Here is a 15,985-nt window from a genome sequence, read left to right as displayed (position 1 = left end):
AAGCTGCCTTATGAGGTAGGTTCTACTGTCACCAATTTACAGATGGGAAATAGAGCCCCAGAGAGGTGAAGAAACTTGCCCAGAGTCACAAAGCCTAGAAGTGGCTGGGCTGGGCCCAGAGCCCAGGATGTCTGACCCTTGAGTCTGCACTCTGAGTTCCTGTTTGTGGAAATCCCATGAGGTTCAAAGAGCTATGAGGCAGCTTAACTGGTGGCCAGCAAATGAGTCTGAGGCACCTGCTGCCTGCCAGGTCTTGTGCTCAGAACCCAGTGGGGAAGGGTGGCCCAGCTCCGGTCCATGATGTGAGTGCATGGCCTGGCTGTGTAGATGTCAGCACAGGAGGGAGAATGTGAGAGGGTTAATGGGCCTGGAAGATGCAGGGGGAGGGGCACAGGGGCAAAGGAGGGGACACTCACCTGCACACACTGCCCAGTGGGCCTTGTGGCCCTTCTTCTGACACGGTTCGTGGTTGAAGTCCTCATCGTAGCTGGTGTTGTTGTTAAGGTCAAAACCATGGGACGGTCCTGAGACCCACCCTTGCCATACTTGCCCTGCTCACTCCTAGACCCTGGGATACGGGATAAGCAGGGGATATCCAGTGATAAGGTGCTGCAGGACAAGGTCTCTGTTGGGACCACCCAGGCCGCCACAGAGCAGCTCGGTTTGACAGCTCAATGTCTCCTGGGCCAGCCTGCCCATATCAGCCACTGTAGGTGAAAGCACACACAGAGATGGCTTAGCACGTGCCCGGCCCCCTGTTAACAAGACCCATGTTTCTATCCCTCATCATGCCCATCAGCTCTGAGGCACAAATCCAGAAAGGGGGTCAGCCCCAAGTTCATGGTCACAGAGAGGAGGTGGCAGAAGGCAAAGAGACAGGCCAAGGAAATGGAATGAGACCCCCCCTCACACGTGCCTACAGCAACCCACCAACCTCCTGGTTCCTTCCTAGGGAGAGCCAATGAAGCCGGGGGCTTGGGACCCTTCCCGACCCAACTCACCAGAAAACATCTCTCCCTGGGCAGTGTAGCCTCTCTCCTTGGCTACCTGCACCAGCCTCTCCAGGGGGATGCCGCTGGGGGGTGATAGGAGAGTGCCTGCCATCCACAAAGCCACCAACCCACATCTGGAAGAGACAGATCTTGACCCTCAACCCTTACTTCATGCCATTACTGGGCTCCCTTTATCCCTGGAGTAGGAGTGGGGAACAGGTTTGCTGCTCTGGGGGAGATCTCCTTCCCCTTCCCAGGACAGGTGAGGATACCTGATTCCCTGTTATGACAGAGGATGGCCCAGGCCTGAGCCCAGGGCTAGAGGGTGGGGACAGAGGTCAAGGAGGCTTATTGGGAATAGGGGCCAAAGTAGAATTAGACCAATAGACCAGGTTCATTTGTTCCCTCAATTGGAGCTCACTCGCTTGCTTATGTGTTCCACTGTTCACTAAGCACGCCCCAGGCCCTGCAGGGCAACGTTCTCCTCTCCAAGCTGGGAGTCTTCCATACTCCCAGGTGAGTCCTCAGGAAACCCAGGGAGGGCAGAGCCAGGGCAGGTCCCACACTGGGGCACTTACTGAGGGCCTTCTTGGATGAGGGAGGGCAGGTCACCACAGAAGAGGATCCACTGCAAGTCACTCCGGAACCTGAAGTACAGCCACATGAAGGTCACAAGGGAATAGCTCTGAGGGTTCCCCTTGAGGTCCACCTGGCAGCAGGTGGACAGGGAAGGGATCACAAGGAACAGGCCTGAGGGCTGATCCTGGCTCAGTCACTGACTTTCTTCTCTCCCAATGAGGCACTTAACTTCACTGAGCCTCAGTTTCCTCATCTGTTTGGGGGGAATTGTTCTTTTGCCTGCTCCCTGCCTTCTCCCTAGAGTTGAAGGGCAAAGAGCAGATGTATAAACTTTGCAACTAGGAGTCAGAAAAATTTGAGGGAATGTCTCAAAGAGGTGTCTTATACCAAAATTCTGTGACATTTTCTTTTTTCTTAAAGTCTGTTAAACAAAGTGAAAGTCAAGATGAAAATCTCTAAATTCATCCTTGAATAAAACCGGGTATCACCTTGATAATCAATCTTTGCAGGCCTGACCAGCCCCACCCTGGTTCCCAGTATGGGATGTCTCCTGGCAAAGGCGAATGACACCACAGCAGGATGGTTAGAAGCACCACACCCCCTGCCAAAGTTCAAAGGGGCCTTTCTCTTTGCACCATGGCTAAGTGACTTCACCACTATAAACCTCAGTTTTCTCATCTTGGAAATGAGATGTTCTTATCTTATGGGGTTGCTGAGAGTCACAGTAACTTAATACTTAAAAACACAATAATATCTGATACATACTAATCACGCACATGCACTGACAAGCAGTTTTTGCATTCAATTTGCCTCACAGTGGCTTGGTTAGAAAGGGCTGGAGAGTTCAGGAGTTCCTTTGTGCATCTGGGCAATTTCTTTTTTTCTCTTTTCTAAGTCATGTCCCTAGGAAATGTCTAGCCCCCTTCCCTCCCCTACTGTCAGAGTCCCTGGATGCTCCCTGGGACCCTGAACTCTTCTCATGAGGCAAAGCCTTTCCCTGAATCCCCAGTGTCCTGGAAAGTCCAACTCCCTTCACAAGGCCCACCATATCCCATGTGAGCTGGTTTGCCCACCTTCCCAAGCCCATCTCTGCCCTGTGTCTGTCTGGTTAAGGAGCATTTGCAGTACCTGAAAAAGAACATGTCCTCATTTTACTCTGGGCCTCTGCCCAAGCAGTACACTCTCATCACATCCTTCTTACCTGACTTGCTCAGCTATGCTGGGGTTCCCCCTCTGCAGAAGCCCCCCAGTGACCTCTCAGCCTGGGTCAGGCAGTGTCTTTAGGCTCTGTCATCACAGCCCTGACCATTCTAGGCTATGGAAAGTTCTGCCTCTGGAGTAGGCACTTTGAGAGCAGCTTTCTTCACTGTGGGGGGCGCACCACTGCTGAAGGGCCTAGGCAGGGAACTAGAACCATGAGAAATGGGAAAACTGGAGAGGAGATGGGTGAAGTGACCCTGGGTGGGTAGGGAGGGGCTGGAAGACCCTACCGGTCCTTGTGCAGCCTCAGGAGCCTCTTTACATCTTCTCTGCCGGTGGGGACTGGGCCTGCCTTCTCCAAGGCCTCCTTCAGGAGCTGGCTCTTCTCCAGGCCGAAGACATGAGGGGGAGCACCCCTAGTGGCAGGAGGTGGAGGCAGTGGGGGTGGTGGGGGAATATGGGACAGGAGACTACAAGGTTGGGGTAGAAAGGCCAAGTTCAAGGAACTGGGGGGTAGGGGAGGAGTTGGGACGATGGAGGCTTGAGGTTCAGGAGATTTTCGATGAGGGACTGAGGGTTCTAGGGAAGACGAGCATGGAGAAGTCATTTTGGGGTCAATAAGATGGGCTGAGGGGTGGAGAATGGGAGAGGAGGATCCTCCAAAAGGATCCTAGCTTGGAAAGGTTTTAGAACTGAGTTCCAGAATCTGGGAGCTGAGCAGCAGGTCAGAAAAGACCAGGGCTAAAACCTGGAACCATGGGAGGAAGAACCAGGGTTGACTCAAGCCCTGAGGTATCTCAGGGTCAACAGAGTGGGGTTCATAAATCCAGAAACAGATTTATGGCATGGAACTGAGGTGGGTTGGGCTGTATTTCGAGACTTATTAAGGGAAAATGTGCATGCATTATTTTATTCTCTGGGACTGGATTTAGGGAATTCCTGGGTCAATCTTGAGATATGGGGCGCCTGCACGGTGAGACGTGAGACCTAGAACCTGAGGCTAGAGAATGGAGGAATTAAGACTCTGTCCCCCCTTCACTCCCAAGCCCGAGTTCAGAAGCTTGAAGCTGACCTTTGAGCCAGAGGTCAAGAGGTCAAATCGGACACTGGGTAGGGAAAATGGTCTAGTGCGGAGAAGGTCCTGGAATCAACAATGGGCAAAGTCCGTAAGTTGAGAAGGCTGAGATCGGTGGCTCGACGGAGTCGCAATATCGCTGGGATAGGGAATGGCGTCTGGGAAGCAAAACTCGTCTCCTTGTGCGCGAAATGGCGTCCCGGGACACAGATTTTCCTGTGTCGTAGGGCAAAACGCGCGGCGCGTACCCACCCCTTTGGTGATCACGTGACAGAAGACACGCGGCTGTAGGGAAGAGGTGGGACTTTCAAAGGACTGCCTCCGGAAAAGACTAGGGCACGAGCCGCGTCCCGATTGGCAAAAAGCTCGTGACGTTCGCTGATTGGTCTGTAGGCTCTCCTTGCAGAGGGGCGGGACTTTTCTGTTGAGGCGGGAACCCAAGTGTGGTTTTGATTGGCAAGTTCAGGGCCCAGGGACGACGCTTCCTCCGATTGGTCGAACTACTGAATTTTCCGGCAGGGATTGGATTGCATAAAAGGAAAGGCGGAGCCAGAAGAGGAATCTTTGTGGTCTGGTTTGAAGAACGTACCTGTCGCCACTTGGGGGATTTGAGGGCCTGTCGGTAAGTTTTCTCGGGCCCAAGCGGCTATTGGCGCCAGGAAGGCGGGCGGAGCACTTGGCGTCCGGCCTTCCCGCACCTCGGTTGGGGAAGCGTTCTCGTTGTGCGAGGCCAGGAAGTCCGAAAGCTTCTCTGCTTTCTTAAACTGGCTCTTACATCCGGGTTTCCCCTCGGACCGCCCTTTGGGTGCGTGAGCCAATGGGAATTGCCACTTGGGACGTTCCGCCTCCCGGGCCGCGTAGAGCATCCCGGGATTCGTAGTAAATTTCTCGAGATTTCTCTCAGCACGCGGGCCGAGGAGCGGAATCCCTGGCTCGCATTGTTGCCCAAGCTGTGCCTTCACCCCCAACTCCTGTCTTACCTGACTTCCTCTTGGAAGGAAGATCCCTGAGCAGAGTCTTTTCTCTCCGTTCGGGAGAAAGGATTTGGAAAAACCCAGGTCTTAATTCACCCTTTTCCTTCTTTAAGCCGTACCTCGGTACCTCTCTCCATGGCAGTTCCCGAGACCCGCCCCAACCACACTATTTATATCAACAACCTCAATGAGAAGATCAAGAAGGATGGTGAGTGCTCGCGATGCGCTGGACCGTGGTCTATCGCGCATGAGCTCGTCCCTTTCCACCTCAAGTACCTGCTTCTCTTTCTCCGTCTTCTTCAGACAAACGAATAAGTTAACTCCGTGGTCTTTGTACATACTGCTTCCTGTGTCTTCTGCATACATCTAACACTCTTCCCTGTAACCGGTCGCTGTTGATAATCCGTTAAGATTTTAGCCCTCAGGACTCCCCCTCCAGGAAGCCCTCCTGGATCCATTCTCCCATCACGTGGCTGCCACTGATTTCCCGTAGGTCCCGGGTATGCCCGCTCAAGCTAGGATCACTCTACAGTCATGCTGTCTTCCCTCTGGCCTGTAAGCTCTGTAAGGGCTGATACTGAGGTTGTCTTGGTCATTTGTGGAAATATATATTAGTGATGGTTAACACTCTGAACCAGGGACTAATTTATGTACTTGTGTAATTCTTAATTTTCAAAATAGACCCGTAGGAGGGCACTACTGTCATTCTCATTTCTGAGACTGGGAAAGTGAGACTTAAACTTTGTTTTTAAAAATATTTTTTTAGTTGTGTATGGACTCCGTGCCTTTATTTGTTTTTATGTGGTGCTAGGATTGAACCCAGTGCCTCACCCTTGTGAGGCAGGTGTTCTGCCACTGAGTCACAACCCCAGCCTAGGAATTTAGGTTTTTTGTTTTTCTTTTTTTTTGTACCAGGGATTGAACTCGGGGGAACTCGACCACTGAGCCCCATGCCAGCCCCTCTTAGAGACGGGGTCTCACTGAGTTGCATAATGCCTTGCTTTTTGCTGAGGCTAGTTTTGAACTCACCATCCTTCTGTCTCAGCCTCCAGAGCCACTGGGATTGCAGGTGTGCGCCACCCTGCCGGGGACTGAATTAATCAGTTCTTGAAATCAGAAAGACACTTCCACTTTCTTTAGTAAATTTTCACCTTTATTTATTTATTTTAATCTTTATTTTGTTTATTCATTTTTATGCGGTGCTGAGGATGGAACCCAGTGCCTTACATGTGCAAGGCAAGCCTTCTGCCACTGAATCACAACCCCCCTCCAATTTTCACCTTCTTTGAATCTTATTTCCTATACCTGAAAACTGGGCAAAATCATAACTTTCTTTGAATGAATGTTTTGGGATCAGATTAACTAAACCTTCGCGTAGTGCTTCATTTCATGGTACCCAGCAGTTAGTGGGGGTGGAATAAAAGCTGTTATTAAACGGACTTGGGTGGCACACCGCTGTAATCCCAGCCACTTGGGAAACTGAGGCAGGAGGATTGCCAGGTTTGAGACCAGCCTCAGCAATGTTTAATCCTTGGTACAAACAACAAAAACAAAAAAACAAACTCATGACTTCCAGAAAAATTTTAGGAGAACCAAAGAATGTCACTGGGATTAAATAAGAGATTACCAACAAAATTTTTGTTAAACCAAAACAAGGCCTGGGTGGTGGTGCGTGCCTATAATCTCAGAAACTCTGGAGGCTGGGGGCAGGAGGATTACAAGTTTGAGGCCAACTTGAGCAATTTAGTGAGGCCCTGTCTCAAAACAAATTTTTAGAAAGGACTAGGGATATAATCTCTTTGAAGTACTTGTCTACCTCTGGGTTCAGTCCCCAGTGCTGTAAAACCCACTAAAACCTAGGAATGAGGCTGGGATTTATAGCTCAGTTGGTAGAGTGCTTGCCTCACAAACACAAGGCCCTGGGTTCAATCCTCAGCACCCCCCCGCCCCACACACACACACACACTCTCTCTCTCTCTCAAAACACCTAGGAGTATAAATTCCATGTATACTTTCAGAATGTCATGCTCAGCCTGTACTGCACAGTGCTGTGGACTCACTGGTGACCAGGAGTCCTGGCTCTGCACCACTAGTCTTTGACAGCTCAAAGTTGGGAGGGCCATTATGGGGGTGGGGGACAAAGGCAGAGTGGAAAGCTGGGATTGGAAGCCTAGAAAAGAGGTAGATTCATTTGGCTTGATAGGAAATATTTTGGAAGAACTTTCCAGGTAGAGGAAGTGGTATGTATATTACCATGAGATAGAAGACTGTGTCATATTTGCACCAGGATGTGCAAATGTCTAGGGTGAAAGAGCCTGAAGCAGTCTGGGAATTATAGGTCGTTTGGATCTGAGGCTTAGAGGCCTGTAAATATTGGAGAAACTTCCCAGTGAGCGGCACACTGATGGCTTACAGGGCTCATGGCCGTGGGGAGGGAGGCGTGGAACTTTATTCTGAGGGTGTTGGGAAGCCAGGCTGCTCCTTGTCTTGGTTGTGTCACTTATAGAATGTCTTCCTGACTGGAAGGCAGACTTGAATGGGCAGGAGTAGAGGCAGAAGAGGGAAAGGTCCAGAGGCCAGGGGAATGATGAATGTCTAGACTGCCTCAGGGGATGGAACATGGAGAGGAAAATCAGAAATGTCCCCACCAGGGGAATTTTTGGCAGATTGCTTCAAAACATCCTTGACCCTTGTCTCCCCCAGCACACACACAGCTGTGTCTCTGGCACCTTTTATTTTTTGGCCTAAGATCTTGTTACAGTTTTCACAAGAGGGTTCCTGTGTTTTGTTCAAGTCCCACTTGCTGTAAAGCAAGACAGTTTGCTGGGGAGGTGTTTGGGGGACCTGGTTCAGATGGAATTGGATTGTGGAGCTGGCTCTGTCGTATTCTTAGCACTGTCAGTGTTGCATCCTGTGAGAGCCTGTTTCTTCTTAGTAAAATTGGAAGTCAGTGATGACACCTCCTGGGATTTTTGTGAGGATTTTTATTTTACCTTATTTATTTGTATGAGGGGCTAAATTGAACCCAGTGCCTTCCACATGGTAGGCAAGGCTGTACCACTGAGCCCCCGCCCAGCTCTTTAGTGAGGATTTATGAAGTAATTTCCATGTAACATTTCGCGGTATCTTTTTCTTTTTGGTACCGGGAATTGAACTGAGGGGCACTTGACTAGACCTATTTTGTATCTTATTTAAGAGACAGGGTCTCACTGAGTTGCTAAGTGCCTCGCTTTTGCCAAGGCTGGCTTTGAATTCACAATCCTCCTTCCTCAGCCTCCCAAGCTGCTGGGCTTACAGGCATGTGCCACCATGCCTGGCTTTTTTTTTTTTTTGTACCAGGGATTGAATTGGGACCACTTAACCACTAAGTCAGACCTTTTTTCGACATTAATTAGAGACAGGGTCTTGCTAGTTGCTTAGGGCCTCTCTAAGTTGCCAAGGCTGGCTTTGAACGGGCCATCCTCCTGCTTCAGACTCCCGAGCCACTTGATTATGGGCGTGTGCCATCATGCCCAACATTATATGGTATTTTTACCCATCTATGTTTGTGTGCTAGACGAACTAGGCACGGGGAGACTGCAGCAAACAACTCAGAGTGGCCTGTAGCTGTGAAGACAGTAAGTAAACATTAGGTCAGGAGTTGGAAAATGTCATGAAGTAAAGGCAAATAGGATAAGGTGAGGGGCAGGAGGGGGCACAGAGTGATGTGTTGACATGGTGGTCAGAGAAGGCTTCTAGGAAGTGGCAACATTTCTGTTGAGACCTGAATGACTAGAAGGAGGCATCCGTGGAAACATCTGGAGAAGATGGTTTCTTTCTCCAGCTAGTGCAGATGCCTGGTGGTAGATGGGTGTGTTTGTCTTGAGAAAGGGCTGGGAGACCAGTGTGACTGGAGGCTTGCGGATGAGCTGACATTTGGGCAGACGTGAGTTTGGGAAACTTACCAGGACGCATTGAGAGGGCCTGTGTCAGGATGTGAGTGGCAACGGAAAGAAGTGCCTGTCTTTAAGGAGCACTGTGCACTGGGCATTCGTGTTCCTCCTGGCAGCTCAGCAGGCAGGTGACGTGAGGTCCACTTCTTGTAGAAGAAAGTACTCAGTCACTTGAGTGGCCCTTGGCAGGCTGCTGCTCTTGTTGGGGGGTCTTCAGAGTTTACTGCCTGTGGCATTCTGGGTACCTTCTCAGTTGGCCTTGCGCCTGGGCCGTGCCTCTCTGAAAATAGAAGCTCACCGTCGCTCTTTCTTTTCCTGACTACAGAGCTGAAGAAGTCCCTGTATGCCATTTTCTCCCAGTTTGGCCAGATCCTGGATATTCTGGTGTCGCGGAGCCTCAAGATGAGAGGTCAGGCCTTTGTTATCTTCAAGGAGGTCAGCAGCGCCACCAATGCCCTGCGATCCATGCAGGGTTTCCCCTTCTATGACAAGCCCATGGTGAGCACTCCGGCACAGCAGTTATGTATGTATGGGTTATGTGTGTTTGTGGGTGTGGTAAGTCCAGGCAGATCCTGTGGGAGGCAGTGGGCTCCAGGAACTGGTGGGCTCCTGTTCACTCTGTCTGGAGAGGACAGAGTGTTGAAGCCTACTACTCATAACTTCTGGGTGTGAGCCTGGTGTCACATCTTCTAGTTACTTTCTCAAGCATCTCAGGATTGGGTTGGTTGGTTTGTTTGGTGGTACTAGGGATTGATCCTGGAGCACCTTACTACGGAACTACATCCTTTTTTTTAATTTTGAGCCAGTTGCAAGAATGGCCTCAAATTCGTGATCCTCTTGCTTTGGCCTCCCACATAGCTGGGGTTACAGGAGTGCACCACATCTCAGGCTTAGGAATTGATTTTTGAGGATTTAAAATTATGAATGTTTTTGTGTCATTCCTTCTCTCACATTTTTCCCAAGTCACTACTTGGAGAATATTAAGCACTCGGGTATGTGTGAGTTGTCAGAAAGTGCTGTTGTCTCTATCTTCAAACTACCAGTGGCCTGCTTCTCATCCCTCCCTCCCTGTTGCTGGCCTGTCCTAAACACCCCCTTCCCTCATCCGGACAACAGTGGTGGTCTGCTTACTAAGCTCCCTGCTTTTTTCTTTTTCTTTTTTTTTTTTTTAAATTTTTTATTTTGGTACCAGGGATTGAACTCAGAGCACTGAGCCACATCCCCAGACCAATTTTGTGTTTTATTTAAGGGCAGGGTCTCACTGAGTTGCTTAGCGCCTCTCCCTTTCTGAGGCTGGCTTTGAACTCGCAATCCTCCTGCCTCAGCCTTCCAAGCCGCTGGGATTACAGGTGGGTACCACTGCTTCCGGCTTAGGCTCCCTGCTTTGATCCCTGTTCCCCACAGGCCATTCTCTACCACCACCATCCTTTTTTTGAGGTGCTGGGGATAGAACCCAGGCCTTGCACGTGCTAGGCAAGTTCCCTACCACTGAGCTACATCTCTAGCCCCACAGCCTCTGTTTTATGACAGTGAGGGCTTGTCACTGTCCTTACAATGCTCCTAGCTGTCATCTTTCTAAGAAAACACAAAGCCTTCACTGTGGTCCCCAGTTGACCTTATGTCGTTTCTTCATCTCTTGAGCCTCTTTGCTATTCCTGGAACACACCACAGAGGCCTTAGCTCTTTGTATGGCTGTTTCTTTGCTAGAAGGCTCTATTACCAGATGTTCTTATGGCTCATTCCCTGCCTTCCTTTCTGTCTGTGCACAAGTTAGTGCAATCTTGGTACAGAGGTGGCATTCCTGGCTATCCTCTCTGAAAATTCCCTTTTCAACAATGACAACCCCGTCTCAGTTCGTGTTTGACTCTTCACTGTACCTTCATTCACTGAGAATGCACCATCTGGGCAGGGCTTTTGTCTGCTCTGCTCACCGCTTTGCTCTCAGAGCCTAAAATGGGGCCTGATGTGCAGTGGGTTCTCTGCAGGCAGCAGCATGAATCAGATTTAGCCTGGATGACTGATCCTCCTTGCGGCTAGAACTCCCCTGCATAGTGCTTGTGTCCTAGCTTTGCCTTCTCAGGCTGTCTTTGGCCTGATACTCGGGGCTGTCCCATCTCTCTTTAAAAATACCAATAACTTATTTTCTGAGCAGTTGCTGTGTCTAGTTCTTATAGCAATCCTTCCATGTGGGGAATTCCATAATCCCCATTTTATTGAGGCAATTCTTTTTTTTTTTTTTTTTTTTTTTTTTTAAGTGTTAGATTTCAAACCCTGGGCCTCATGCATGCTAGGCAAGTGCTCTGCTCTTAAAATTGAACCTAGGCAATGTGGCTCTGAAATCCCCGCCCTTAATCTTTCTGTTCTCTGTTTGGTAGCGTATCCAGTATGCCAAGACTGATTCAGATATCATTGCCAAGATGAAGGGCACCTTTGTGGAGAGGGACCGCAAGCGGGAGAAGAGGAAGCCCAAGAGCCAGGAGACCCCAGCTGCTAAGAAGGCTGTGCAGGGTGGGGCAGCTGCTCCCGTGGTGGGAGCTGTCCAGGGGCCTGTCCCGGTAAGCAGGGCACAGAGATGCATCCCTCTCATCACTAGGCCTTTCTCGGCCACATGGCCTGACATGGGGGCAGGGTGGGGTATGTTCTCCCTGTGGGGACTCGGATGCTTCCATTCCATTTTCTTACAGAGATTGTGTGTCTTTTGGTGGGGTTGAAATTCCTAATCTCTCCCTAATTGATTGTTTCTGAAGATCTTTTTCCATGCCTGTCATCTAACTTCTCTCCTTGACCTTGATTTTAATGTCTGTATCTTTTTGGGGGGGGGCAGGGGTAGTATTTGGGGTTGAACTCGGGGTGCTCTACCACTGAGCTACATCCCCACCCTTTTTTATTGAGACAGGATTTTGTTAAGCCCTGAAGCTGGCCTTGAACTCGTTATCCTTCTATCTCAGCCTCCTGAGTTGCTGGGATTGTAGGCCTGTACCACCATGCCTGGCTTTCTCATCCCTTTTTAATTTTTATTCTGAGACAGGGTTTTGCTAAGTTGCTGAATCTGGCCTCAAATTTGATCCTTGTCTCAGTCTCCTGAGTAGCTGGAATTACAACACCACCTATTATGTGTCTTTTTAAGTCACCAGTTATGTAGAAAATCCAAAAGAATCTACTGACTGTTGGGACAAATAAATGAATTTAATTTGGAAAGGTTGCTGGATATAAGATCCATGTAAAATGTTCTGTTTCTATGTGCTTATAACAAAGTTCATATTGAAAAATAGCATCAAGGGAAAAACGCACAAAACTGCTACCTGAAACAACAGAATGTTGCTGGGAGAAATAGGAGACTTCAGCAACAGATGAGAAGACTCAGTGCCATATTGTTAAGAGATTGGTTCTGTCTACACTTGATCTAAGTGTTTTTTGTTGTTGTTGTTGTTTGTTTGTTTGTTTTGGGTACCAGGGATTGAACCCTTGACCATTGAGACACATCTCCAGCCCTATTTTGTGTTTTATTTAGAGACAGGGTCTCACTGAATTACTTGGCGCCTCACTTTTGCTGAGGCTGGCTTTGAACTCACGATCCTCCTGCTTTAGCTTTGCGAGCCGCTTGGATTACTGGTGTGCGCCACTGTGCCCAGCTGATCTAAGAGTATTAAACACAATTGCTGCAGTCCAAATCCCAGTAAGAGGTCAGTAGACAATGCTTGGAAAGGCCAGGCCAAGGCAGGCAAGATTAAAGCTGGGGCAGAAGACTCGTTATGAAGTTGCAGCGATCGAGATGATGTACTGTTGGCAAAATAGTAGAAAGATGGACCAGTGGGTGGAACAAAGTCTAGAAATAGTCACACACGTTGGCCACTTTATGTATGATGAGGGTGCCACTGCAGTTCAATGGAACTTATTTTTTTCCCAGTAAGTGATGCTGGACAGTTGGATCTGTAAGAGAAAAAAATTATTGTCCCCTCATATTGTATATAAAAGGTAGTTTCAGCTGAGTCATAGACCTGAATGTGACAACTAACAGAAGAAGAGTTAAGAAAACAGGAAAATGTCCTCCTGACTTTGAGGCATGAAAAGCGGGAACATCCTGTTTTCTAACAGGATGCCAAAAGTGCTGACATAAAAGAAAGGATGAATGAACCGACCCCTTCTTAGGTTTCCATGTCTCTCTGGCCCTCAGAGTCTTACGGTGCTCAGGCTGTGTCACGTTTTATCTGGAGTTGGTGATGGTGTCTTGAATCTCTGTTGGGCTTTTCCGTTGTTACCAGTCTCTTGGGGGCCTAGCCTTCCCTCCATATTTGACTTCTAAGGTTGGAGGCTTGCTCTGGGCTACACTGTGTGCTGTGCACCCTGGGCTGGCTCCCACATCACCTCTCTGGCAACCATTTGTACCTTCCCTGACCGTCTCTTTCCATTGCTGTCTTCCATGTCCACCCCACCTTTCTTTTTCTGTGGTGCTGGGGATGCATGCCGGAGCCTGTTGATGCTAAAGCAAAGGCTCTACCACTGAGCCACATTCCAGCCCTCCATTATCTCTGTTACTCCCCACGTCTCTGGGTCTGTTTCTTTATTTAGTTTTTGTTTCTTAGAAGCGAAAGTACAGGATGCTGCTTAGCATGTTTCTACACCTTTGAGTTCACAGTTGTTTGCATTTCCACCTCCGTCTTTTTTTCTATTTATATATCTGTAAACAAGGTTGGGTCCCACTAATTTTTATACCTTAAAAATTCTTTTAGAAAATTTGTTTTCTGATGTACTGTTGCCCTTGAGCCCAGGTCCCTTTTGTTCCATCTGGTATCTTGGTGCCTTTTTTTGGCCTCCTTCTCTTTTGTTTCTTACCTACAGGGTTTCTTCTAACAGCCTTTACTCCTTTGTCTCCTGCGGGCACTGTAGCCGCGCCTTCTCCTGTCCTCAGTCCTGCTCTCTGTCTCCACAGGGCATGCCTCCGATGACTCAGGCACCCCGCATCATGCACCACATGCCAGGCCAGCCTCCCTACATGCCACCCCCTGGCATGATCCCGCCACCAGGCCTTGCACCAGGCCAGATCCCACCAGGGGCCATGCCCCCACAACAGCTTATGCCAGGGCAGATGCCACCTGCCCAACCTGTAAGTGTTCAGTCCCTCCAGGGTTTCTTATGAAATATAGGATAGAAGGGGACCGTGTAGGGGCTGCTTTAGATTGGGTGGTTTGGGCAGACTCTCAAGGGGTTGGTACTGAAGCAGAGATACCTCAGTAGTGAGCTCATAGCAATGGGCTTGGACCCTGGGGTAGAGAGGAATTGGCATGTTTGGTGGAGGTCTAGTAGGGCAGGTCGAGGCTGGAGCGGTGCTGAGCATCTAGGTTCATTTTGTGAACTTCTATTGAGCACCTGCTCGTGTACCAGCGCTTATGCTATACTCAAGGGATAGGTCAGTGGCCAAAACAAAAACCTCTGCTGTTTTATGGCCTGCAGTTTGTAGGGGTACAGGGTGTGGGTAGAGGGGCAACAGCATGTTTCAGAGGTGCTAGACAGAATTCAAGCAGTGGGAAGGGTGGTGTGTAGAGGGCAACGCCGTGGATCCCTCCAGTCCACTCAGCACTTCATACTCATGGGCTTCCTTTCCTCTCCTGCAGCTTTCCGAGAATCCACCAAATCACATCTTGTTCCTTACCAATCTGCCAGAGGAGACCAACGAGCTCATGCTGTCCATGCTTTTCAACCAGTAAGTAGGGCTAGTAGCTGGGCTAGAGCTAGAGAGTGATGGCCAGAAGGTGTCACCAGGGGAGTGAGCCTTGGAATTCTGCTGGCAGAGCCCCAAACCAGCTCAGGCTTGGCAGTAGGGATAGCAACTGAAGGTGGAGGAGGAGGAGGAGGAAGCCAAAGCTGGTGATGAGACAGATTGGGTAACCACGGCCAGCGCACGCTGGCCTTTGTCAGCCCAGGCTTTGGTTCATTTTCTAATCTTTAAAATGGAAAAATGGATGAGATCTGTGTTCAGCCGTGCAAGGTGTATATAAAACAATAGCAAGACCTCATTGATCACTGGCTAGCTGGCAAAAACTGTGGAGGTGGAGGTGTGTGAACCCTGGTGCCATGCTGAGGAGGACAAGACTGTGTGGCCATCAGGTGGAGTGACTGTTCAATGGGTGTTGTAGATGTGGGCGAGTTCACCTAGTGGTTCTGCTTCGTGTTGTCCCACAGAAAGTCTTAAAACAAGTCAGTTCCAAGTAGCTGTGAAAGGGGTAATCGTCACAGTGTCACTGTGGGGAGTAGGAGGCAGCCCTGAAGATGGGATGGCTCATGCCGATACTTACCATGACCTACAGTGTGACCATTTGGAGAAGTGGAGACGGCAATGTAATAGTTGCTTTATGATAATGCTGAGGAATTTTTGAGAACCTGAACAAAATTGAAACAATATCACTTGTATGCCATATCCACAAAACAGTGTGTATTTTGTGAAAATACTGGTGGAAGAAGATGCCTGGTAAACTAAGGAGGGTTTTCTAGCGGAGAAGGCAGTAAGGAATGAGAACAGGGAGATTAAAGCAGCAGCACATCAGCGTATTGGAAAAGTGAGAGTAGCGATTCTTTTCGAAGCTGGAAGTGGGTTGTGGTGGGGGAAGGGTGGGGTTTCGGCATTCGGTGTGGTCATCAAAGTTGTGGTTGCCTGGGTGTCATGTTAAGATTTTTCATTAAGCGGCCTGTTTACATTGGATTTCTCAGCTCAGCGCTGCATGTTCTGTATGGGCTACTCGATTGTCGTGGTGGCCTGTCCTGAGCATTGTAAGATGTTCGGCATCTTCCTGGTCTCTGCACTCTACCTGCCGAAATGTTAGGGGGACATGTCTGAGGTCTGTCATTTCCTTCTTTCAGGTTCCCTGGCTTCAAGGAGGTCCGCTTGGTCCCTGGGCGGCATGACATTGCCTTTGTGGAGTTTGACAACGAGGTGCAGGCAGGGGCAGCTCGGGATGCCCTCCAGGGCTTTAAGATCACCCAGAACAACGCCATGAAGATCTCCTTTGCCAAGAAGTAGCACCTTTTCCCTAGGCCTGTCCTTACCCCTGTTCTGGGGCTGTCCCTTCCCCCTTGGCTCAGCCCCTGAAGGTAAGTCCCCCTTTGGGGGCCTTCTCAGAGCCGTGTGTGAGTGCGTGGTCGCCACACAGCATTGTACCCAGAGTCTGTCCCCAGACATTGCACCTGGCGCTGTAAGGCTGGAATTAAAGTGGTTTTTTGAGGTTTGGTTTTTCGCAA

At 49.4% G+C, this 15,985-nt stretch overlaps 2 protein-coding genes across 3 annotated transcripts in view; one reads left to right on the top strand and one right to left on the bottom strand.

Moving 5' to 3' along the window:
- The window catches only part of Actmap (actin maturation protease), a 7,224-nt gene extending 3,080 nt beyond the window's left edge, over nt 1-4,144 (bottom strand). Inside the window, exons 1-5 of the mRNA XM_076839464.1 lie at nt 3,062-4,144; nt 1,571-1,639; nt 1,002-1,126; nt 578-707; nt 417-487 (exon numbers count right to left, since the gene is read on the bottom strand). Of these exons, the coding sequence (XP_076695579.1) occupies nt 417-487; nt 578-707; nt 1,002-1,126; nt 1,571-1,639; nt 3,062-3,378 (712 nt within the window). The 5' untranslated portion in view covers nt 3,379-4,144. The remainder of the gene's footprint in view (nt 1-416; nt 488-577; nt 708-1,001; nt 1,127-1,570; nt 1,640-3,061) is intronic.
- On the top strand, nt 3,290-15,985 carry Snrpa (small nuclear ribonucleoprotein polypeptide A). 2 transcript variants are annotated; one of them, XM_076839465.1, is made up of 8 exons: nt 3,290-3,627; nt 4,366-4,468; nt 4,934-5,028; nt 9,078-9,250; nt 11,128-11,307; nt 13,683-13,856; nt 14,365-14,453; nt 15,608-15,985. In XM_076839465.1, the coding sequence occupies exons 3-8, from the start codon at nt 4,956-4,958 to the stop codon at nt 15,765-15,767; spliced, it is 849 nt and encodes a 282-aa protein (XP_076695580.1). In that variant the 5' UTR covers nt 3,290-3,627; nt 4,366-4,468; nt 4,934-4,955; the 3' UTR covers nt 15,768-15,985. The 2 variants fall into 2 exon arrangements, with proteins under 2 accessions (XP_076695580.1, XP_076695581.1); XM_076839466.1 differs by lacking the exon at nt 3,290-3,627 and adding an exon at nt 4,058-4,144.

The sequence above is a fragment of the Callospermophilus lateralis genome, chromosome 18, assembly GCF_048772815.1.
Source record: "Callospermophilus lateralis isolate mCalLat2 chromosome 18, mCalLat2.hap1, whole genome shotgun sequence".
Lineage (NCBI taxonomy): Eukaryota > Metazoa > Chordata > Mammalia > Rodentia > Sciuridae > Callospermophilus > Callospermophilus lateralis.
Note: the sequence above shows the minus strand (reverse complement) of the source record. Positions and strands in the feature narration are given on the sequence as shown.

Coding starts and splice junctions, on each gene's coding strand:
- Snrpa (XM_076839465.1), top strand. CDS start 4,956: ATGGCAGTTCCCGAGACCCGCCCCAACCACACTATTTATATCAACAAC. Junction 9,251..11,127: donor CCTTCTATGACAAGCCCATG/GTGAGCACTCCG, acceptor TCTGTTTGGTAG/CGTATCCAGTATGCCAAGAC. Junction 14,454..15,607: donor CTGTCCATGCTTTTCAACCA/GTAAGTAGGGCT, acceptor TCCTTCTTTCAG/GTTCCCTGGCTTCAAGGAGG.